We start from the raw sequence: 23803 nt of genomic DNA, 5'->3' as shown, positions 1-23803 counted from the left end.
CATTCATGTTTTTAAAAGGAAATAAACTTTACCTTACAAGCTCAGTGCTCAAGATAATGTTAATTCATGTGAAAAGGATCTTTAGCTTAAATTCTGGTGTTTTAACTGTATCCTTAAAATGGTTCACAGTATTGTAAGGATAAAAACTAAGGGTAAACTATATTCCTAAAAATATTCTTTTTAAAAACTTGTGGGTTTTTTTGTATCAACATATATGTTTCCATTTTTTTCTCTTGTAGTACCTGTTTGAAAATGGTAGAATAGATAACATTTTTACTGAGCCCTATTCCAGATTTATGATTGAACTTACCAAACTCTTGAAAATATGGGAACCTACAATACTTCCTAATGGTAGGATGATTATATTTTGATTCTTTTCATGATATGCCTTCTTAAATTGCTTGTTTTGTGATTCTCTTTTTATAAATTGTTCATTTTATATTTGTCTTGATTTATAACATATTTGGACTTTTGAGGAGAAAGTCTTTGGTTTATTATCAATTATTTTAGTAAAACTATACCTTCCATACAGTACATGAATAGATACTAACTATTGAATATAAAAAACAACTGAAGGTTACATTTACTTTTTAGAAACCATTTTTGATCTGGTAGTTTTGGTAAAGTTGTACATGGTATCAGTAGCTGGCACATATGCTACTTTTAGACTCTGTTAGCAATGGACCTTTTTCAATAGTTTATAAAAAGTACCCTGAACTGGTTGTTAAAGAGAGTTAAGTCTTCATCCTTGAATTGTCTGTGACCATATGTCTTTGGACAAGTCCCTAATTCACTCCTGGTCTCATGCTCCTTGGCTATGAATGGAGAGGTTAAATGTGATGCCCAGAAATGTGTGCCCTTTCTGTTGAGCTACAGGGCACCTTTGACGCATTATGAGCAGTGCGGTGGCATGATGCATTTAGCATTCAAATAGGGGGCTAGAGACATAGATTTGCAAGTAATAAATCTGTGTTCATGGATAGCCTTCCAGGAATAGAATGCAGAAGCAGCAACAAAGAGGATTGGGGAGAGAACGTTAGGAAAGACCTGTGTTTACGGGGTATCATGAGGAAGGTGCATTTAAAAGTATACTTATTTTTTTTTTTCTGACCTCTGATTTTCAAGCAAAATCCAGATAAGTTATCGTGAAGCAATCGCTCTTAATATAAATTTAAAATAAGAAGAGATAGGAGGGAGAGAGAGCTCTATCTGTCCTCTAAAGATATTAGACAAATAAAACTGAACCAGTTAACAGTAAACAGAATGATCTCAAACAGGAGTCTGCAAACTGCAGCTCACGGGCCAGATCAGGCCTGCTGCCTGTTTCTGTATAGTACATGAGCTAAAAATATTTTTTACATTTCTAAATAGTTGGGAAAAAAAATTAAAGAAAAATATTTTGTGGCCTGTGAAAATTGAATGAAATTCAAATTTGTTTCTATAAATAAATTTTACAAATAGCCACACCTATTTGTTTATGTATTGTCTACACTTCCTTATCTTTTACAACAACAAAGTTGTTTTCAAAGCCCTCATGGCCCACAGTGCTTAATATGTTTACCATCTGGCTCTTCACAGAAAAAGTTTACCAGCCCCCGGTCTAAAATAACAATAGATTAAAACTGTTTCAGGGGAGTGCTCACAGTGTCTGCTTCAGTGGAATCATCTGCCCTTTTCTTTGCAGTGCTTTTTCTATTTTTCTGTATGAGGAAGAGGGAGAAAGAGAGGAACAGTCTTTTCCTTAGTATCTTCCTGTCTGAGGATTAGAGAAATTACTTAGTCCCATTTAGCAGGAGTTTAGGACTGTTTCTTTTTCCCCTTTCTTCTGTTCAGGTTACATGTTCTCTCGCATTGAAGAAGAGCATTTGTGGGAGTGCAAACAGCTGGGCGCTTACTCACCAATCGTCCTCTTGAACACCCTCCTTTTCTTCAATACCAAATACTTTCAACTAAAGAATGTTACTGAGCACTTGAAGCTTTCCTTTGCCCATGTGATGAGACGGACCAGGACTCTGAAGTACAGTACCAAGATGACATATCTGAGGTTCTTCCCACCTTCACAAAAGCAGGAGACAGAACCAGGTGTGTGGTGGAGTTTTTAAGTTTCCTTTCTTTCATTCTTTTTTTTTAATTGAAGTATAGTTGATGTACAATATTATGTTAGTTTCAGGTGTGCAACATAGAGACTTGACATTTAAATACATTATGAAATGATCACCATGATAAGTCTAGTAACTATCTGTCTCCGTACAAAGTTACTCTAATATTATTGGCCGTATTCCTTATGCTGTATGTTACCTCCTTGTGCCTTATCTTATAACTGGAAGTTCGTTCCTCTTAATCCCCTTCACCTGTTCTGCCCATCCCCCACCCCTCTTCCCTCTGGCAACCACCAATTTGTTCTCTGTAGCTGTGAATCTATTTCTGTTTTGTTTGTTCACTTGTTTTATTTTTTGTATTCTACATTTGGGTGAAATCATACGGTATTTTTCTTTTTCTCACTGACTTATTTCACTTAGCATAACACCCTTTATGTTGTCACAAATGGCAAGATTTCATTCTTTTTTATAGCTGAGTGAATTAAACCATTCTGTTGATGGACACTTCCATATTTTGGGTATTATCAATAATGCTGCAGTGGACATAGGGGTGCATACATATCTTTTTGAATTAGTGTTTTTGTTTTCTTTGGGTAAAAAATACCAATAAGTGGAATTGCTGGATCATATGGTAGTTCTATGTTTAATTTTTGAGGAAGCTACATACTGTTTTTTCACAATGGCTGCACCAGTTTACATTCCCACCAACAGTGCATGAGTGTTCCCCTTTTTACACATCGTTGCCAACACTTGATATCTCTTGTCCCTTTCATGATAGTCATTCTGACAAGGGTGAGGCGTTATCTCATTGTGGTTTTGACTTGCATTTCCCTGATGATTAGTGATGTGGAGCACCTTTCCCTGTTTCTGTTGGCAATCTGTATGTCCCTTTGGGAATGGCTATTCAGATCATCTGCCCATTTTTTAATTGCATTTTTTGTTTGTTTTTTGGATATTGAGTTCTCTGAGTTCTTTATACATTTTGGATATTAATCCCTTTCCAGATATATAATTTGCAAATATCCTCTCCCATTCAGTAGGTTGCCTTTTCATTTTGTTAAGGGTTTCCTTTGCTATGCAAAATCTTCTTAGTTTGATGTGGTCCCATTTGTTTATTTTTGCTTTGGTTGTCTTTACCTGAGGAGACAGATCCAAAAAAATATTATTAAAACCGATGTCAAAGTTTCCTGTGTTTTCTTCTAGGACTTTTATGGTTTCAGTTCTTAACGTTTAAGTCTTTAATCCATTTTGAGTTTAATTTTGTATATGATGTGAAAAAAGTGGTCCAGTTTCATTCTTTTCCATGTAGCTGTCCAGTTTTCTCAACTCCATTTATTGAAGAGTCTGTCCTTTCCCCATTGTATATTCTTGCTTCCTTTGTCATACGTTAATTGGCCATGTAAGCATGGGTTTATGTCTGGGCAAGCTATTCTGTTCCATTGATCTGTGTGTTTGTTTTTGTGCCACTGTCATACTGTTTTGATTACTATGGCTTTGTGGTATGCAGTTGACCCTTAAACAATACGTAGGTTGGGCCACCAACCCTACTCACAGTCCAAAATCCGCATATAATTTTACAGTCAGCCCTCCTTATCCACAGTTTCACATCTGCAGATTCAAACAGCCATGATTGTATAGTACCGTAGTATCTAATTATTGAAAAAAATCTATGTATAAGTGGATCCACGTTGTTCAAACTTGTGTTGTGTAAGGGTCAACTGTAGTTTGAAGTCAGGGAGTGTGAACCTCCAGCTTTGTTCTTCTTACTCAAGATAGCTTTGGCTATTTGGGGTCTTTTGTGGTTTCATATAAATTTTAGGAGTATCTGCTCTATTTTTGTGAAAAATGCCACTGGTATTTTGATAGCATTGCATTGAATCTGTAAGTTATTTTGGGATGGACATTTTAACACTATTAATTCTTTCAATCCATGAGCATGGTGTATCTTTCCATTTATTTGTGTTGTCTTTGATTTCTTTCATCAGTGTCCTACAGTTTTTAGAGTACAGGTCTTTCACCTCTTTGGTTAAATTTATTCCTAGGTGTTTTATTATTTTTGATGCAATTGTAAATGGAATTGTTTTCTTAATTTCTCTTTCTGATAGATGGTCATGAGTGTATAGAAATGCAAAAGATTTCTGCATATTTTGTATCCTGTAAAATGTACTTACTGAATTTATTTATTCTGATAGTTCTTTGGTAGTGTCTTTAGAATATTCTGTATACAGTATCATGTCCTCTGAAGATGGTGGTGGTTTTACTTCATCCTTTCCAGTTTGGATTTTTAAAATTTCCTCTTCTTATCTGATTGCCATGGCTAGGACTTCTAATACCATGTTAAATGAAAGTGGCAAGAGTGGGCATCCTTGTCTTATTCCCAATCTTAGAGGAAATAGTTTCAGCTTTTCACCATTGAGTATGATGTTAGCTATGAGTTTGTCATACATGACATTTATTATGTTGCGGTATATTCCCTCTGTAGCCACTTTGTTGAGAGTTTTTATCAGAAATGGATGTTGAATTTTTTCAAAAGCTTTTTCTGCATCTATTGAGATGATCTTGTGCTTTGTATCCTTCATTTTCTTAATGTGGTATATCATGTTGATTTGTGAATATTGATCCATCCTTGCATCCCTGGGATAAATCCCACTTGCTCATGGTATACGATCCTTTTAATGTATTGTTGAATTCAGTTTGCTGATACCTTGTTGAGGATTTTTGCATTTGTGTTTATCAGCGATATTGGCCTGTAATTTTATTTCTTTGGTGTCTTTGTCTGGTTTTGGTATCATGCTGGTCTTGTAGAATGAGTTTGGAAGAGTTCCTTTCTCTTCTATGTTTTGGAATAGCTTGAGACAGATAGGTATTAACTCTTCTTTAAATGTTTGGTAGAATTCATCTGTGAAGCCATCTGGTTCCAGACTTTTGTTTGTTGGGAGTTTTATGATTACTGATTCAGTTTCATTACTGTTCATGTTTTCTATTTCTTGCCTGATTTAGTCTTGAAAGATAGTATGTTTCTAGGAATTTATCCATTTCCTCTCGGTTGTCCAATCTGTTGGCGTATAGTTGTTCATAGTAATCTCTTAAGATCTGTTGTATTTCTGTGGTGTCAATTGTAACTTCTGTTTCATTTTTCATTTTATTTATTTGGGCCCTCTCTTTTTTTTCTTGATGAATCTGGCTAAAGGTTTGTCAATTTTGTTCATCTTCTCAAAGGACAGGCTCTTTTCTATTGTTTTTTAGTCTCTGTTTCATTTATTTTCATTTTGATCTTGATCATTTCCTTCCTTCTGCTAATTTCGGGTTTTGGTTGTTCTTTTTCTAGTTCCTTTAGGTGTAAGGTTAGATTATTTGAGATTTTTCTTGTTTCCTAAGGTAGACCAATATTGCTATAAATTTCTCTCTTAGAACTGTTTTTGCTGCACACCATAGATTTTGTCTCAAAGTATGTTTTGATTTCCTCTTTGATTTCTTCAGTGATTCATTGGTTGTTTAGTAGCGTGTTATTTAGACTCCACATACTTGTTTTTGCCAGTGGTTTTCTTTTAATTGATTTCTAGCCTGGTACCGTTGTGGTTAGGAAAGGTGCTTAATATGATTTCAGTTTTCTTAAACTTATTGAGATTTGTTTTGTAGCCTAACATGTGATCTATCCTGGAGAATGTTCCATGTGTACTTGAAAAGAATGTTATACTATTTTGGGGTGGAATGTACTATTTATTAAGTCCATCTGGTCAAATGTGTCATTTAAGGCCAATGTTTCCTTATTTATTTTGTGTTTGGATGATCTGTTCATTGATGTAAGTGGAGTGTTAAAGTCCCCTACTGTTAGTGTGTTACTGTCACTTTCTCCTTTTATGTCTCTTAATATTTGCTTTATATATTTAGGTGCTCCTGTGTAGGATGCATACATATATACAAGTGTTTCTTCTTATTGTTGGACTGATCCCTTTATCATTATGCCGTGTCCTTCTTTGTCTCTTTGTTTTAAAGTCTGTTTCATCTGATATGAGTATTGCCACCCCAGCTGTCTTTTCATTTCCATTTGCATGGAATATCTTTTTCTATCCCTCTTGCTTTCAGTCTGTGTGTTTTCTTTAGATCTGAAGTGAGTCTCTGATAGGCAGCATATATATGGATCTTATTTTGGTATCCAGTCAGCCACCCTCTGTCTTCAGATTGCAGCATTTAGTCTATTTACATGTAAAGTAATTACTGATAGGTACATACTTATTACCATTTTGTTCACTGTTTTCTGGTTGATTGTATTGTTCTTGTCTGTTTCTTTTTCTCTTGCTCTATTCCCTTGCGATTTAATGGCTTTTTAGTGTTATGTTTGTATTCTTTTTTCTTTTTCGTGTGTATATCTATTTTTTATTTTTTGTGGTACGCGGGCCTCTCACTGTTGTGGCCTCTCCCGTTGCGGAGCACAGGCTCCGGACGCGCAGGCTCAGTGGCCATGGCCCACGGGCCCAGCCGCTCCGTGGCATGTGGGATCTTCCCGGACCGGGCACGAACCCGCGCCCCCTGCATCGGCAGGTGGACTCTCAGCCACTGCGCCACCAGGGAAGCCCTTGTATGTATATCTGTTATTGGGTTTTGGTTTGTGGTTATCATAAGGCTGTTACATAACAACTTGTGTATATAGCAGTCTATTTTAAGTTGATGGTTGCTTTAGTTTGAGTGCATTCTAAAAGTACTACATTTTTACTCCCCCCCTCACCTTTTATGTTTTTGACATACTTTACTTTTTAAAAATTTTGTATATTCTTTAATAATTATAGATTATATGATCTTACTACTTTTTTAATCTTCATACTAGGTACATAGGTGGTTGATTCACTACCTTTACTATATGTTTGCCTTTACATTGAGATTTTTTTTCTTCCATAATTTTCATATTTCTAGTTATGGCCTTTTCTTATGTTTAAAGAAGTCCCTTGAATGTTTATTGTAAGGTCAGTTTAGTAATGATAAACTCTTTTAGTTTCTGCTTCTCTGGGAAACTTTATTTCTCCTTTAATTCTGAATGATAATCTTGACAGATAGAGTAGTCTTGGTTGTAAATTTTTTCCTTTCAGTATTTTGAACATCTCATGCCATTCCCTTCTGGCCTGTCAAGTTTCTGCTGAAAAGCCAGCTGATGGTCTTATGCAGGCTCCCCTATATGTAACTAGTTGTTTTTCTCTTGCTGCTTTAAATATTCTCTATCTTTAACTTTTGACATTTTAATTATAATGTGTCTTGGTGTGGGTTTCTTTGGGTTCATCTTGTTTGGGACTCTCTGTTTCCTGAAATTGGATGACTTCTCCAGGTTAGTCAAATTTTCAGTCATTTTTTCTTCAGATAAGTTTTCTGTTTCTTCTTCTCTCCTCCTTCTGGAGTCCTCATAATGCAAATGTTAGTATGCTTGATGTTGTCCCCAGAGGTAAGCTATCCTCAGTTTTTTTTTCCTTTTGCTGTTACAGTGGGGTGATTTCTACCACTCTTTCTTCCGGGTCACTGATCCATTCTTCTGCTTCATCTAATCTGCTATTGATTCCCTCTAGTGGATTTTTCATTTCAGTCATTGTATTCTTTATCTCTGATTGGTTCTTTTTTATTTTCTTTATCTCTTCGTTGAAGGTCTCACAGTGGTCCTCCATTCTTCTCCTGAATTCGGTTAGTATCTTTATGACCATTATTTTGAACTCTTTATCTGGTAGATTGTCTATCTTTGTTTTGTTTAGTTCTTTTTTTTTTTTTTTTTTTTTTTGAGGTTTTTGTCTTGTTCTTTCCTTTGGAACAATTCCTTTGTCTCCTCAGTTTTCCTAGCTCTCTGTGTTTGGTTCTATGTACTGGATAGATCAGCTACATCTCCCATTCTTAAAAGCATGGCTTTATGTAAAAGGTATCCTATGAGGCCCAGTAGCACAAGGCTGCATGTACCCTCCTGTTGTGGCTGGGCCATGATGGCTGTGGGTGTGCTAGTGTGCAGGGCTGGCCCCTGGCACAGCTGGCTATAATGCCCAGCTGTGACTTGCAGGTACTCTGGTGTGCGGGGCCATCTCCTAGGGTGGGAGCTGCTTTTGGAGGGGCTCCAGTACCAGCTGAGGGAGCCTGCTGGCAGTGGCAGGATGGTGGGATGCTTTGGGCTCTAGTGCTCGCTGAAGCCACCTGCTGAGTATGATAGCGTATGGAGTTGCTTTGGAGGAGTGTCAACTGGGGTGGATCTGCAGGTGAACCTGGGGTGAGATGTGGAGAGTCATAAATGGTGCCTACCAGCACTGTACCAGCTAGGTGTGGAAGGTGAACAAAAAATCCTGGTGTTGCCCAGTGGCTACATAACCAGAGAAAATTACAAAAGATCCCTGACTCTCCTGCACACACCATAAAATCAGTCAATGAATCTCCTTTACGTATGACCCAGGTATTTTTCAAACCACCTCCTCTGCAATGGGACTTGGAGCAAGATAGTTTTTGCATGTGCCCTTTAGAGTGGAGTTTCATTTTCTTACAGCTCTCTGGACATAAGTCCCACTGGTTTTCAAAGCCAGTTGTTATGGGGGTTTGTCTTTCTGGTGATGGTTCCCCCGAGGCTGGGGAGCTCAGTGGGGTTTGCACCCTTTGCTCCTCAGGAGGACCTCTACAGTTTTGATCTCCTCCCTGCTTGTGGATCCCTGCGCCAGAGGTATGGGTCCTGGCCAGATACCATCTCCACCCCTCCTACCCATCTTAGTGAGGATTTTTTTTTCATCCTTAGTTGTGGAAAATCTTTTCTGCCAGTCTTCAGGTCTTTCTCAGGGATAGTTCCTCTATGTGTAGTTGTAATTTTGGTGTGTTCATGGAAGGAGATGAGCCCAGGATCTTCCTACTCTGCCATCTTGTCCCCCTCTTGTAAGATTGCTATTTGAAGTCAATTTATTAATATTCAAATAGACACATTACAGAAGAGTAATTGCAAATTCTAGACATGGAAGAGTATAGCTTTAACATTTAAATGCTTTTCTTTATTGTCAGGGCCAGGTTAAAGGCTCAACTCAAAATTAGAGGAATCACTTCTATTGTTTTTTTTTTTTTTTCCTTGCTGTGCTGCATGGCTTGTAGGATCTTAGTTCCCAGACCAGGTATTGAACCTGTGCCCCCTGCAGTGGAAGCACAGAGTCTTAACCATTGGACCGCCAGGGAAGTCCTGTTTTATTGGCTTTTAAATTAGAAATTCTGATTTAATTGGTCTATAGCCCAGATAATCTGCATTTTAAAACTTCGCAGGGAATTTAAATATAAAGCCAAGGTTGGGAATCACTGATTTAGAGGCAACTGATAGGTCAATTCCTAGTTAAAAGGAACTTGCTTAACTTTTACATCTACTGTTTCTAAAACTTTTTTTTTTTTTTTTACCAGAGTGCTCCGTCTTAGTTAACGTTGTCAAAATATGAAGGAACTTAAACCTGACCTAGCGTATACTGCCTTCATACACAGTAGAATAATATCAGCAGTGACTGTTTTATTAGAAGGTTTATCGTCTTGCATTCCAAAAACAGCCTATTAAGTAATAGTTTGTTTTTAATGTTTAAAAAACTAATGTTATTATGGAACTAGAAATTACATTTATTAATTTTGAAGAAAATTGTAAGTTCTAAAATTCCCCAAATCAAGCTGTTACTTCCTTGGGAAAAGAGTGGAGTATATGTTTTCAATGTGAGAATTTTAAATTACTGAAACTAAAATCTGTAAAGAATAATTGTGATGTTCATCGTTGTGTTAACTTTTTTCTCAGTTGCTCCTTTACTTTATAAAGTACTAAGATTATCTTGCTTTTTCACCATGTGTCCATGTCCTCTTTCCTTTATTGTGTTTATATATAGCCCATTTTATGCTCTTAATTGATATTAATTCAGGGAGGCAGAGGCAAGGAGGCAACATTTCTCTGTTTTCTGATTAGGTGCTTTACCAGATTGGTAATAAATTTAGCTTCTTTTTCTGAATGAGCAGCTAGCAAATTATTTAGGTAGTCTTTAAATGGAAAACTGGATGACCTTTGTTTAAGTCATAACTAATACAGGAGGCGGGGGAAAGTTCTGGATCAGTTGTTAAAAGTATCTATAAGAAAAAAACAAGAAAACCTTTTTCCTCAGGTTTTCAGATCCACCTAATACTCTCTTGAAAATTCAATGGAGAAAGTGGGAAAGAAACTACCTTCCATGACTTCACCCTGGCTTCTTTCTTTCTTCTTTTTTTTTTTTTTTTTTTTTGTGGTACGCGGGCCTCTCACTGTTGTGGCCTCTCCTGTTGCGGAGCACAGGCTCAGTGGCCACGGCTCACGGGCCCAGCCGCTCTGCGGCATGTGGGATCTTCCCGGACCAGGGCACAAACCCGTGTCCCCTGCATTGGTAGGCGGACTCTCAACCACTGTGCCACCAGGGAAGCTCCCCCCCCACTTTTTTTTTTTTTTTTAAGATTTTTTTTTTTGATGTGGACTTTTTTTTTTTTGATGTGGACCATTTTTAAAGTCTTTATTGAATTTGATACAACATTGCTTCTGTTTTATGTTTTGGTGGGGTTTTTGGCCGCAAGGCACGTGGGATCTTAGCTCCTCAACCAGGGATCAAACGCGCACCACCTGCATTGGAATGCACAGAGTCTTAACTACTGGACTGCCAGGGAAGTCTCACCCCGGCTTCTTTCTGATAATCCTTGGCCTCTGCAAAATTCTGTTGGTGAAAAAGGGTTTGCTCTTTCCTTATCAAATGGTCAACTTACTGAGAATTTCTTTTCCCAGCAAAGATTTCATTTCTCATAATACTATGCAAATGAAAGAAACTTAAACAGATGCCCAGTGGACACGGGTGCCCCACAGGAGAAATATTTTCAGAGAAAGAGATCAACTTCTGTCTTGATCTCTACTATAGAAGAACATATGGAACCCTTTTTTCTCTTTATTTTGCTGTGGCTTAACAACCCTATGCCTAATAAAATCTCTTAAATTCAGGCTCAGAATTGAGACGTACTCTCAAGCATCAGTGCTTTTTGTCATGCTGCCTCCACTTTGGTGAGAAGGGAAACATAAATTTTACAGGACAGGGACTTTGTTTGATTAACCCAGCACTAATCTGGTGCCTCCATAGGTCCTCAATAAATGTTGAACGAGTGAGTAAGTGAAAGGAAGGGAGAGGGAGTGACTAGAAGCAAAGCTCATTGGGTGTCTTAAGACTCGAAGAAAGACTTTTCTAATACTTTGATTATAATTTCCTGTCTCAAGATAAACTAACTGTTGGCAAGAGGAAACGAAGCGAAGATGATGAGGTTCCAGTGGGTGTGGAGATGGCAGAAAATACTGACAACCCACTAAGATGCCCAGTCCGACTTTATGAGTTTTACCTGTCCAAATGGTAAGTGATTTTCCTCTGAACTAGATATAACACACTGCAAAAAATAGTTAAAATACTATAGATTTCAGAAAGGTAGCTGGTCTGTAACTCTAAACAAGGATTTACTTACAATTTTATTTTTTCCCCATTCTCATATCTGCCTGGATTTTGAACCAAGAAACAAATTGCTTCACCTTGGTAAATTTTTTTCCCAAAAATCTCTTGAAAAGTAAGAATCGCTGCCATTGTTTGATCTTTACAACTGTTACTCAACTTTATGTGATATCTAAACTGCTGTGAATTTATTATTTATATAGAAAAGAAGGGGAAAAGTTGTAGTACTAACTCTATAAATAGGAAAGCAATTTATTTTTAAAGAATTGAAATTTTTTGAGTGGTGTTTTTCTTACAGAAACTTTATGACTTTAAAGAGTTGTAAGATCCACACTAAAGCATTTTTTTCTCAAAGAAATATAATCACTGGGTTTGTTCTTTGATAATGTGTATTGAGTGCTCTTGGGATTCATTCCAGGATATTGGGCACTGAGGATATGTGGTTCTCAGCCATAGTGTCACATGTGAATTGAATTTTTTGTTACTCCTGGTAATGTTTTAAGTACTAAAGTCTGAAAGATTTACACCTTGTCATCTATTAACATTATACTCACTTTCAATCCAGTGTGATTCTTGAGTGTGGGAGAAAAAATACAGAGTTACAGGTTGCTCCTGGAGCATAAATGCCTGTAAACTTGTTTATATCTGTGGGTGCATTGTTTATTAGTTGCAGTATGGAAAAGTTGAGAGCCATTATATTTAAAGAGTAGTTACATATTTCCTATACTCTCTGATCCCAATTTTCTTTCTTTTTCTTTTTTTCTCCTGTGGATAGTTCTGAAAGTGTGAAGCAGAGGAATGATGTGTTTTACCTTCAACCTGAGCGCTCCTGTGTTCCAAATAGCCCCATGTGGTACTCCACGTTTCCAATAGACCCTGGGACCCTGGACACCATGTTAACACGTATTCTCATGGTGAGGGAGGTACACGAAGAACTTGCCAAAGCCAAATCAGAAGACTCTGATGTTGAATTATCAGATTAAAGTGGAAGTGGGGTTCCTATTTTCATACACGTTGGTATGCACCAAACTGTGAATGCATCCAGCTTTGGAAAACGATCTATAAGTCCAAGTCCTCTTGACTTGATTATAAGATAATGGAAAACAGACGACTCGTGAACCACAGTGTGGATGTACAAATGAAAATTGAAGGAAAGAATATGAACTGAGAAATGTTGTTCTTTGGCAGTGATATAGTTCTTAGACATCTTCAGAATGACTAACCAATTTCTCTGAGTGGTGCATAATCTTATTTTGTTTGGGAATAACAAATTGTGGAATATTTTTAAGGAAAACTGTTGTATAAAACTCTACCATAGTAACCTTAGACCTTAGAGAGGTAGCTTTGGAGTGAAACCTTGGCTGCAGTAGGCTACTTGGGCAAGCCCTATGTAAAAGTCAGGGGAGAAATCAGTTCGGAGCTAAGAGTGGCATCAGATGAGGACTGTGGGACCCAGACTTGAAGACCCAATAAAAATATTCAACTTTTTTTAAAAGGTAGAGAGTGAAGTGGTCTTGATTTTGATTTTCACTGCCAAGCCAATTCTGTGAAGGATAGAAGCCTCTGGTGCTTTTGCCATGGGGTCCCTCAAATCAGAGGAAAAGGCCTTCACTGCTGTTCATGCAGTAATGTGTCCCTTTCACTTTCTGGGTCTAGCCTTCTCAGCTGTGGGTCTGGATGTGGGTAAATTAAGTTCAAGGGGCTGAAACTCTGCAAAATGATTATGCACACAGAAACTCTGTGCAGCCCATTAGACCCCAAGTGTCTTGAAACGTTTGCAGAAAACCCACTAAAATGCCCACTTCTCTGGGTGTCAGCCTTTATTGCTGCTGTCTCACAGCATGAGCTGTGGTACACAGAAATGGGGGTTCTCCTTTTGTTTCCATTTTATCCCCAAATGGCAGCTTTTCTCCCATTGTTTTATCTTCCTGTTTCCCAGATAGTTCCTATCATTTTGTCTTTTGCACCAGTTTCTGGAGGCCCTTGTCATTTCAGAAAGAGTCTCTCTCCTTACTCTGGCAAGCCTGTGGGTGATTCCACAAAGACACAGTGTTACTTAGCTATCAGAATTATGGTAGAAGAGGTCCTAGTATATTCCTATATAAAGCATTTGGAAGATGAGCTTGTTGCCCAAAGAAACTTGAAAATAGGATTTTGGGGTTAGGATACAAAGACACTGACTGTCTTTCATATCCACGAGCAGGTCTTCTATAGCATTATTCCAGACTCTAGCTGTTTTAGTAGTTCTCTGAGGATTGCAAGTCCTGGGTGTGTTTGGCATATGGATCCTTCTTCTTCATCTCCATTCTGTTTCTTCCCCACAAAATTTTGAATCAAAGCGTTTATGATATTGGCCAATCACGGAATTTCGTTAGCTGAGGTTAATTTGACCCTTTAATAGAAATGAGAGAAGTCTAAAAAGCCTCCTAGAAACTTTAACCTTGAAAGACTTTACAGTATGTCCCATTTTTCAGATGGGGGTGACAGGTTGTTTTTTGGGGTTTTTTTCAATAAATAAACTCTTTAACTACAATAAAAATTTAAAAGTAGGCCTTTTGACATTGTGTACTTACGGTTCTGTCCCTCTGCCTGTAACAAATTTTGTTTTTGTTACCAAGAACTATGTGAAAGAAGTAAATCTGCCCCAGTTCTGTATGATTAATTCCATCTGTGTTTGTCATTTCTGACTGGAAAACTTCTTACTTCCAGACCTTGTTTGATATGGAGGAAAAACAGTTGGATTGTCTGATAAGTCTGCCAATAAACTATCCAGAAACATCAGGTGTAATAGTCCCCAGTATACAAATTTTATGGTTTATATAAACACTAATATTTCCCCTTCTGTAGAAAAACAAATATATGGCATAGTAGATAAACTATTGTAAAACACTAGAGAGAAAAAAAAAAATCTGTATCTTTTAATTGCGAACAGCCAATATCCAGGTAAATGGCTGTACCAGGATGTCAATTGCATGTTAGTCCACACAGTTGTCCAGATCCTGAATTAATTCGTAAAAGAAAATATTATTGGTCATTCCTCATAAGCATAGCCATTGATATGTGTGTCTGGTTATTTGCTTTTTAAAATTTTATTAAAATTATGTTAAATTACATTTTTCCCCCCCAGGGGAGAAAAAATATCAAACAAGAGAAAACATTAAATTATCCATTCTGTTCTTTTTTGTTTTTTAAACACTTGGGTTTTCACCTTGCAGAAACCACAGAAATATTCCCTTAGAATAAAACAGTATATTTGTATTTGATGGGTGAATTATTCCTTTTTGTTATGTCTTGAAAGAATTTTAAATATTTTTTCCTGTTTGACCCTATTGGTATGTATGACCCAACAGATGGCATATTACAAAGAAAGAGAGCATTTTTCAGAAAATTGTTTGATTTTTACTCAGTCCAGAAAACATACTGTTTCACTGCAAAATCTTTTCAAATTTTTTTTTCCCATCAAAGACTTGTTCTGATTTTTAATCTATTAACTATATTCAAAGCCCTGAAAGCTAGAAGTATCAAGTATCATGTATATATTTCATTTCAGGCAGACTTTTTTTTTTTTGAGATTCACAAAGCTTGCCTCGTTCAACTTGAATCATTTTGAAATCATGAAATTAGAATAAAGAATATATCCATTCTTAAGTATAAATACATATTTAATTTGGGAATGTGAGACTAAGTGGCATTTTCCTTAGACTGTAGAGCTATATTGGTATTGTGCAAATATACCTTCAAATTCCACAGATTGTTTCTATCTACGTGCCCTGTGGCATTCCTAATTTTGTATAATAGGACTTTCCCAAAAAGTTTTAAGTAAAATGAAATTCTGTAAATGAATCGCAGTTTTTCTAGTAAATTCAAATTTTAATTTTCCATGCAAATAGAAAAGTTCGCTATGGTTCTGAGTTGAAATTTTAGGAAAGAATTAAGCAATAATACCCCCAACTCCTCTTGTCTGTCATCATCATAATTTATTATCATCATTGAAAAACTAATAATTGAGAGGCATTGTTACAGAGTGGGAAGATCGGAAGCTTCAGAGCCTAGTCTTTCTACTTACTGTTTGTATATCTTTAGGTAAGTTACCTAACCTCTCTGTGATTCAGTTTTCTCATGAAGTGAGAATAATAATAACTATTTATAACTTGGCACACGGTAGATTTTCAAATGTCAGCTATTTTTTACTTATATGAAAATTCTAGACATATAGTAAAATTTTAAATAAGTGCTAATTCCCGCACTGCAGCCTGAATTTTCACTAAGTTCAGTGCTTCAGATTGTGCAAAACATAATACCCAACATCATCAGTTCTATATATTTGAATCAAATACTTAGAAAAACTAAATACTATATACACTAAATCATAAGTTCTTCACTCATGTGCTTATATGCATATGAACTGTAATCAACATTACAAAAATCCATTGATACACTTCACTGCATTGAAGAAGGTAAGAAGTAATACGTGGTATATCAATGGATACAAGAAGAGCATGTGATGTAGTTTTTTTTTTTTTTTTTTTGGTTTTTTTGCGGTACGCGGGCCTCTCACTGTTGTGGCCTCTCCCGTTGCGGAGCACAGGCTCCGGACGCGCAGGCTCAGCGGCCATGGCTCACGGGCCCAGCCGCTCCGCGGCATGTGGGATCTTCCCGGACCGGGGCACGAACCCGCGTCCCCTGCATCGTCAGGCAGACTCTCAACCACTGCGCCACCAGGGAAGCCCTTTTTTTTTAATTGGAGAAACTCTTAATCTGTGAAATTTCTTTTACTTGGTAATGGTTATATACCACCACATAGGAAGAAGACAACTGTGCAATATACATCTTCATCCTTCTTCCTCATTACAGAACCCCTGTCCCCCACATTCTGAACCCCTGTAGCTTCCTGATAAGAGACTCTATTTTCCAGGCTATCTTGCAACTAGGTGTAAACAAGTGACTAGGTTTTGACCAGTGGGATGGAAGCAGAAATAAATAACAACCAGGCCACATCCTTAAAAGGAAAGAGCCCACCCTCCTCTTCTAATTTCCTCTTTCCCATGCACCAGAATGTAAACATAGCCCGTGGTCGTGGCAAACCAGTTTTGTCTGTGTGGGAAAGGGCAACGTACCTTAAGCACATTAATCTCATGGAGCAGCCACTTATCTCCTGAACTGCCTGCTACCTCAGACCTTCACATAAAAAAGAAAGAGCCTTCCATCTTACTGAAGCCATTGTTATTTGGCCTCTACTAAAGTAGCCAAACCAGTATCCTAACTAATAGACCTGCTATGCCCAGTATCATGCTACTACTTAATATAGAACTGGAAGTTCTGATCCAGACTATAAGGAAAGAAAAAGAAACAGCTTATCAATGTTGGCAAGTGAGAAGTAAAACTCATAAGTAAAAGTCATTATTTTCAGATGTTCAGGAACATCTATAAAAAACCAAGAGAGAGAATTCCCTGGCAGTCCAGTGATTAGGACTCCATGCTTTCACTGCTGTGGGCCCGGGTTCGATCCCTGGTCAGGGAACTTAAGATCCCACAAGCCATGCCACTAGGCCAAAAATAAAAATTAAGCCAAAAGAAACAACATACCATTAAAAATAAGTTTAAGGCAGTTTACTATAAAATAAGTTTATAAAAACTTCAGACATTTTCCCACAAGAGCAATAGCCAATTAGATAATGTAATTAAAAGGGAAAGATACTATTCACAGTAGCTATGCAAGCTATAAAGTAGTGATTAATCATATCTGTCAATAAAGGACGACAAACAGATGACAAGCTCAGAGAAGATGCTGTGTAAAACCACCAAAGGATTTATGCCTCGAATATACAAAAACTGCTGAATTGTAAAGAAAACAAAGAATGATAGTTCATAGGTGAGGAGCCCAAAAGGGTAACAAATGTATGAACATGGGATTTTATAAAAGAGCTGTCACTTTACATCCTTAAGACTGGCCAAAATTAGAAAAATTGATAATGCCAAGTGGTGGCGGTGATGTAGGGACATAAAAACCCTTACATATTGCAAGAATAAGTGTAGAACTGTGTATATCCATTCTGTAGAGCAATTTTAAACATCGAGTTAAAGAAGGTTGATAGTTTTTACTAAGAAATTTCCCCTTTCCTCTCATTAAATAAATGATTAATGTTATTAAGTGGTCTTTTCTGTGTGTGTGTCCATGTAATTTTTATCCTTATTCATTTGCCAGAATACCTTGATGGATTTTTCTAATATTGAACCATCCCTGCATTCCTTGATGAAATACTAATTAATCGTGACTTTTAAATATATATATATATATATATATATACACACTATTGGATTAGATATATAATTTTTATCAAGTTAAGGATATTACCTTCCTAGTTTGCCATCAGTTTTTCTTTATGTGTTAAACTTACAAATGCTTTTTTTTTTGGATTTCTCTATATAGTCATCTTACTAATCTGTCTTTGTTAATGTTGTGAAGTGCATTGAATGGTTCTTGCATCCCTTGGATACACCTTTGTTAATATATATATATACTGTTAGATTTGGCTTGCTAATATCTTACTTAGTTTTTGTTTTGTTTTTACATCTATAATCAAAAGTGAAAAATTTTCTTCCCTTGAATTCTCATCTGATTTTGGAATCATTGTTAGAAAAAGAAGTAGGTAAATTCTATTCTTTTTCCATTTTGTGGAACAATTTATATAAAACTTATATTCTGAAAGTGCAGTCAAACTATAAAACTTTTAATTCAGTTTATTTTTCAAAATTCCTCTAAGGGCATGTCTTTGCCATTTTGGTTTATGTAATGCTCATTGGTCTATTCAAGTTTTTGTTGTCAATTTGGATTTTTTATATTTCTCTATAATTTTCTCAGTTTCATCTGTATGTTCAGGTTTATTAGCATATGGTTCATAATTCCTTATTCCATTCTATATTTTTTGTTCTTCTGTTTTGTTTGCATTTTCTTTTTCCTGATCAGTCTTTTTTCTTTTTTTCTTCCTTTTTAAATTTTTATTGGAGTGTAGTTGATTTACAATGTTCTGTTAGTTTCTGCTGTATAGCAAAGAGAATCAGTTAAACATATACATATATCCACTCTTTTAGATTCTTTCCCATATAGGTCATCACAGAGTATTGAGTAGAGTTCCCTGTACTATACGGTAGGTCCTTATTATCTATTTTATATATAGTAGTGTGTATATGTCAATCCCAATCTCCCAATTTATCCATTCCCCCCTTCCCCCCCCCCCCGGTAACTATAAGATTGTTTTCTACATCTGTGGCTCTCTTTCTGTTTTGTAAATAAGTTCATTTGTACCATTTTTTAAGATTTCGTAGATAAGCGATATCATATGTTATTTGTCTTTGTCTGATTTATTTCACTCAGTATAACAATCTCCAGGTCCATCCATGTTGCTGCAGATGGCATTATTTCATTCTTTTTTATGGCTGAGTAACATTCCATCGTATATATGTATCACATCTTCTTTATCCATTCATCTGTCGGTGGACATCTAGGTTGCTTTCATGTCCTGGCTATTGTAAATAGTGCTGCAATGAACATTGGGGTGCATGTATCTTTTAGAATTATAGTTTTCTCTAGGTATATGCCCAGGAGTGGGATTGCTGGATCATATGTTAGCTCTATTTTTAGTTTTTTAAGGAACCTCCATACTTTTCTCCATAGTGGCTGTACCAATTTACATTCCCACCAACAGTGTAAAAGGGTTCCCTTTTCTTCACACCCTCTCCAGCATTTATCGTTTGTAGATTATTTTATGATGCCCATTCTGACCAGTGTGAGGTGATACCTCACTGTAGTTTTGATTTGCATTTCTCTAATAATTAGTGATGTTGAGCATCTTTTCATTTGCTTTTTAACCATCTGTATGTCTTCTTTGGAGAAATGTCTATTTAGATCTTCTGCCCATTTTTTGATTGGGTTGTTTGTCTTTTTGTTATTGAGCTGCATGAGCTCTTTGTATACTTTGGAGATTAATCTCCTGTCAGTAGCTTTATGGCAAATGTTTTCTCCCATTCTGTGGGTTGTCTTTTTGTCTTGTTTATGGTTTCCTTTCCTGTGCAAAAGCTTTTACGTTTCATTAGGCCCCATTTGTTTATTTTTGTTTTTATTTTCATTAGGAGGTGGATCAAAAAAGATCTTGCTTTGATTTATGTCAAAGAGTGTTCTGCCTATGTTTTCCTCTAAGAGTTTTTTTTTTTTTTTTTTTGCAGTACGTGGGCCTCTCACTGTTGTGGCCTCTCCCGTTGCGGAGCACAGGCTCCGGACGCGCAGGCTCAGCGGCCATGGCTCACGGGCCCAACCGCTCCGCGGCATGTGGGATCCTCCCAGACTGGGGCATGAACCGACATCCCCTGCATCAGCAGGCGGACTCTCAACCACTGCGCCACCAGGGAAGCCCCCTCTAAAAGTTTTATAGTGTCCGGCCTTACATTTAGGTCTTTGACCTATTTTGTGTTTATTTCAGTGTATGGTGTTAGTGAGAATTCTAATTTCATTCTTTTACATGTAGTTGTCCAGTTTTCCCAGCACCACTTACTAAACAGGCTGTCTTTTCTCCATTATATATCCTTGCCTCCTATGTCATGGATTAGTTGACCATAGGTATATGGGTTTATCTCTGGACTTTCTATCCTGTTCCACTGATCTGTGTTTCTGATTTTGTGCCAGTATCATACTATTTTGATTACTGTAGCTTTGTAGTATAGTCTGAAGTCAGGGAGCCTGATTCCTCCAGCTCTGTTTCTCAGAATTGCTTTGGCTATTCGGGGCCTTCTATGTTTCCATACAAATTGTAAAAGTTTTTGTTCTAATTCTATGAAAAATGCTATTGGTAATTTGATAGTGATTGCATTGAATCTGTAGATTGCTTTGTGTATTATAATCATTTTGATAATATTGATTCTTCCAATCCAAGAACATGGTATATTGCTCCATCTGTTTGTGTCATTTTGATTTCTTTCATTAGTGTTTTATACTTTTCTGAGTATAGGTGTTTTGCCTCCTGAGGTAGGTTTATTCCTAAGTATTTTAATCTTTTTGTTGCGATGGTAAATAGGATTGTTTCCTTAATTTCTCTTTCTGATCTTTTGTCGTTAGTATATAGGAATGCAAGAGATTTCTGTGCATTAATTTTGTATCCTGCAACTTTACAGATTCATTGATGAGCTCCAGTAGTTTTTGGGTGGCATCTTTAGGATTTTCTATGTACAGTATCATGTCATCTGCAAACATTGACAGTTTTACTTCTTCTTTTCCAATTGGGATTCCTTTTATTTCTTTATCTTCTCTGATTGCCATGGCTAGGACTTCCCAAACTATGTTGAATAAAAATGCTGAGAGGGGACATCCTTGTCTTGTTCCTGATCTTAGCGGAAATGCTTTCAGTTTTTCACCATTGATAATGGTTTGTCATATATGGCCTTTACTATGTTGAGGTAGGTTCCCTGTATGCCCACTTTCTGGAGAATTTTTTCATAAATCAGTGTTGAATTTTGTCAAAAGCTTTTTCTGCATCTATTGAGATGATCATATGGTTTTTATTTTTTAATTTGTTAACATGGTGTATCAAATTGATTGATTTGCGTATATTGAAAAGTCCTTGCATTCCTGGGATAAATCCCACTTGATCAGGGTGTATGATCTTTTGATGTGTTGTTAGATTTGTCTTGCCTGTATTTTGTTTATTTTTGTGTTTATGTTCATCAGTTATATTGGCCTGTAACTTTCTTTTTTGTGGTATCTGTCTGATTTTGGTATCCGGGTGATGGTGGCCTCATAGAATGAGCATGGGAGTGTTTCTTCCTCTGCAATTTTTTGAAGAGTTTGAGAAGGATGGGTGTTAACTCTTCTCTAAATGATAGAATTCACCTGTGAAGCCATCTGCTCCTGGACTTTCATTTGTTGGAAGTTGTTTTTTTGTTTTTTTTTGTTTTTTTTTTTTTTTTGCGGTACACGGGCCTCTTATTGTTATGGCCTCTCCCGTTGCGGAGCACAGGCTCCGGATGCGCAGGCTCAGCGGCCATGGCTCATGGGCCTAGCTGCTTCGCGGCATGTGGGATCTTCCCGGACCGGGGCATGAACCCGTGTCCCCTGCATTGGCAGGCAGACTCTCAACCACTGCACCACCAGGGAAGCCCTGTTGGAAGTTTTTAAAATTACAGTTTCAATTTCAGTACTCGTTATGGGTCTGTTCATATTTTCTATTTCTTCCTGGTTCAGTCTTGGAAGATTGTACCTTTCTAAGAATTTGTCCATTTCTTCTAGGTTGTCCATTATATTGGTATATAGTTGCTTATAGTAGTCTCTTATCATCCTTTATATTTCTGTGGTGTCAGTTATAACTTCTCCTTTTTCAGTTCTGATTTTATTGATTTGAGCCCTCTCCCTTTTTTCTTGATGAGTCTGGCTAAAAGTTTATCAATTTTGTTTATCTTTTTAAAGAACTAGCTTTCAGTTTCATTGATCTTTTCTATTGTTATTTTCATCTCTAGTTCATTTATTTCTGCTCTGATCTTTATGATTTCTTTCCTTCTACTAACTTTGAGGTTTTGTGTTTTTTTTTCTTCTTTCTCTAGTTGCTTTAGGTGTAAGGTTAGGTTGCTTATTTGAGACTTTTCTTGTTTCTTGAGATTGTATTGCTATAAACTTCCCTCTTAGAACTGCTTTTGCTGCATCCCATAGGGTTTTTTTTTTTGTTTTTTTGTTTTTTAATATTTATTTGGCTGCGCTGGATCTTAGTTGCAGCACTCAGGATCTTCATCTCTGTTTGCAGGATGTTCGTTGCTGCATGCAGGATCTGTTTTTCTTTTCTTTTCTTTTTTTTAAGTTGTGGCATGTGGGATGTTTCAGTTGTGGCATGTGAGATCTTTAGTTGCAGAATTCAGGATCTAGTTCCCTGAGCAGGGATCAAACGCAGGCCCTCTGAGTTGGGAGCACAGAGTGTTAAGCCATTGGACCCCCCGGGGAAGTCCCCCCACAGGTTTTTTATCGTGTTTTCATTGTCATTTGTCTCTTGGTATTTTTTGATTTCTTCGATGATCCATTGGTTGTTTAATAACATATTGTTTAGTCTCCATGTGTTTGTGTTTTTTACAGTTTTTTTCCCCTGTAATTTATTTCTAATCTCATAGCATTGTGGTTGGAAAAGATGCTTGATATGATTTCAGTTTTCTTAAATTTACCAAGCCTTGATTTGTGGCCCAATATGTGATGTATCCTGGAGAATGTTCCAATGTGCATTTGAGAAGAAAGTGTATTCTGCTGCTTTCAGATGGAATGTTCTGTAAATATTAATTAAGTCCATCAAGTCTAACGTGTCATTTAAGGCCTGTGTTTCCTTATTGATTTTCTGTCCAGATGATCTGTCCATTGGTATAAGCAGGGTGTTAAAGTCCCCCACTATTATTGTGTCACTGTCAATCTCCCCTCTTATGGCTGTTAGCGTTTGGCTTATATATTGAGGTGCTCCTATGTTGGGTGCATAAATATTTACAATTGTTATATCTTCTTGGATTGATCCCTTGATCATTATGTAGTGTCCTACCTTGTCCCTTGTAACAGTCCTTTTTTTAAAAAATAAATTTATTTATTTATTTAATCTTTGGCTGCGTTGGGTGTTCGTTGCTGCACATGGGCTTTCTCTGGTTGTGGCAAGTGGGGGCTACTCTTCGTTGTGGTGCGCAGGCTTCTCATTGTGGTGGCTTCTCTTGTGGAGCATGGGCTCTAGGTTCACGGGCTTCAGTAGTTGTGGCACGTGGGCTCAGTAGTTGTGGCTCATGGGCTCTAGAGTGCAGGCTCAGTAGTTGTGGCACATGGGCTTAGTTGCTCCACGGCATGTGGGATCTTCCTGGACCAGGGCTCAAACCCGTGTCCCCTGCATTGGCAGGCGGATTCTTAACCACTGCGCCACCAGGGAAGCCCTAACAGTGTTTAATCTATTTTGTCTGAGTATTGCTACTCCAGCTTTCTTTTGGTTTCCATTTGCATGGAATACCTTTTTCCATTACCTCATTTTCAGTCTGTATGTGGGTCTCTTGTAGACAGCAATATATATGGGTCTTGTTTTTGTATCTGTTGTCTTTTGGTTGGAGCATTTCATCCATTTACATTTAAGGTAATTATCAATATGTATGTTCCCATTGACATTTCCTTAATTGTTTTCAATTTGTTTTTGTAGGTCTTTTTTCTTCCCTTCCTCTTTTGTTTCCTTTGTGATTTGAATGACT

At 37.0% G+C, this 23803-nt stretch overlaps 1 protein-coding gene across 5 annotated transcripts in view; it reads left to right on the top strand.

Annotated features, from left to right (window-relative positions):
• Positions 1-16066, top strand: part of ZMYM4 (zinc finger MYM-type containing 4) — a 176861-nt gene extending 160795 nt beyond the window's left edge. For all 5 annotated transcript variants that reach the window (XM_060307953.1, XM_030869680.2, XM_060307959.1 and 2 more), the window contains 4 exons: positions 240-351; positions 1834-2082; positions 11344-11473; positions 12342-16066. In XM_060307953.1, the coding sequence (XP_060163936.1) occupies positions 240-351; positions 1834-2082; positions 11344-11473; positions 12342-12549 (699 nt within the window). In that variant the 3' untranslated portion in view covers positions 12550-16066. The remainder of the gene's footprint in view (positions 1-239; positions 352-1833; positions 2083-11343; positions 11474-12341) is intronic.
• The last annotated feature ends 7737 nt before the right edge of the window (positions 16067-23803 follow it).

The sequence above is a fragment of the Globicephala melas genome, chromosome 1 (genome assembly GCF_963455315.2).
Source record: "Globicephala melas chromosome 1, mGloMel1.2, whole genome shotgun sequence".
Lineage (NCBI taxonomy): Eukaryota > Metazoa > Chordata > Mammalia > Artiodactyla > Delphinidae > Globicephala > Globicephala melas.
The sequence above is the reverse complement of the archived record's forward strand: the minus strand, read 5'-3'. Positions and strand labels throughout refer to the sequence as shown.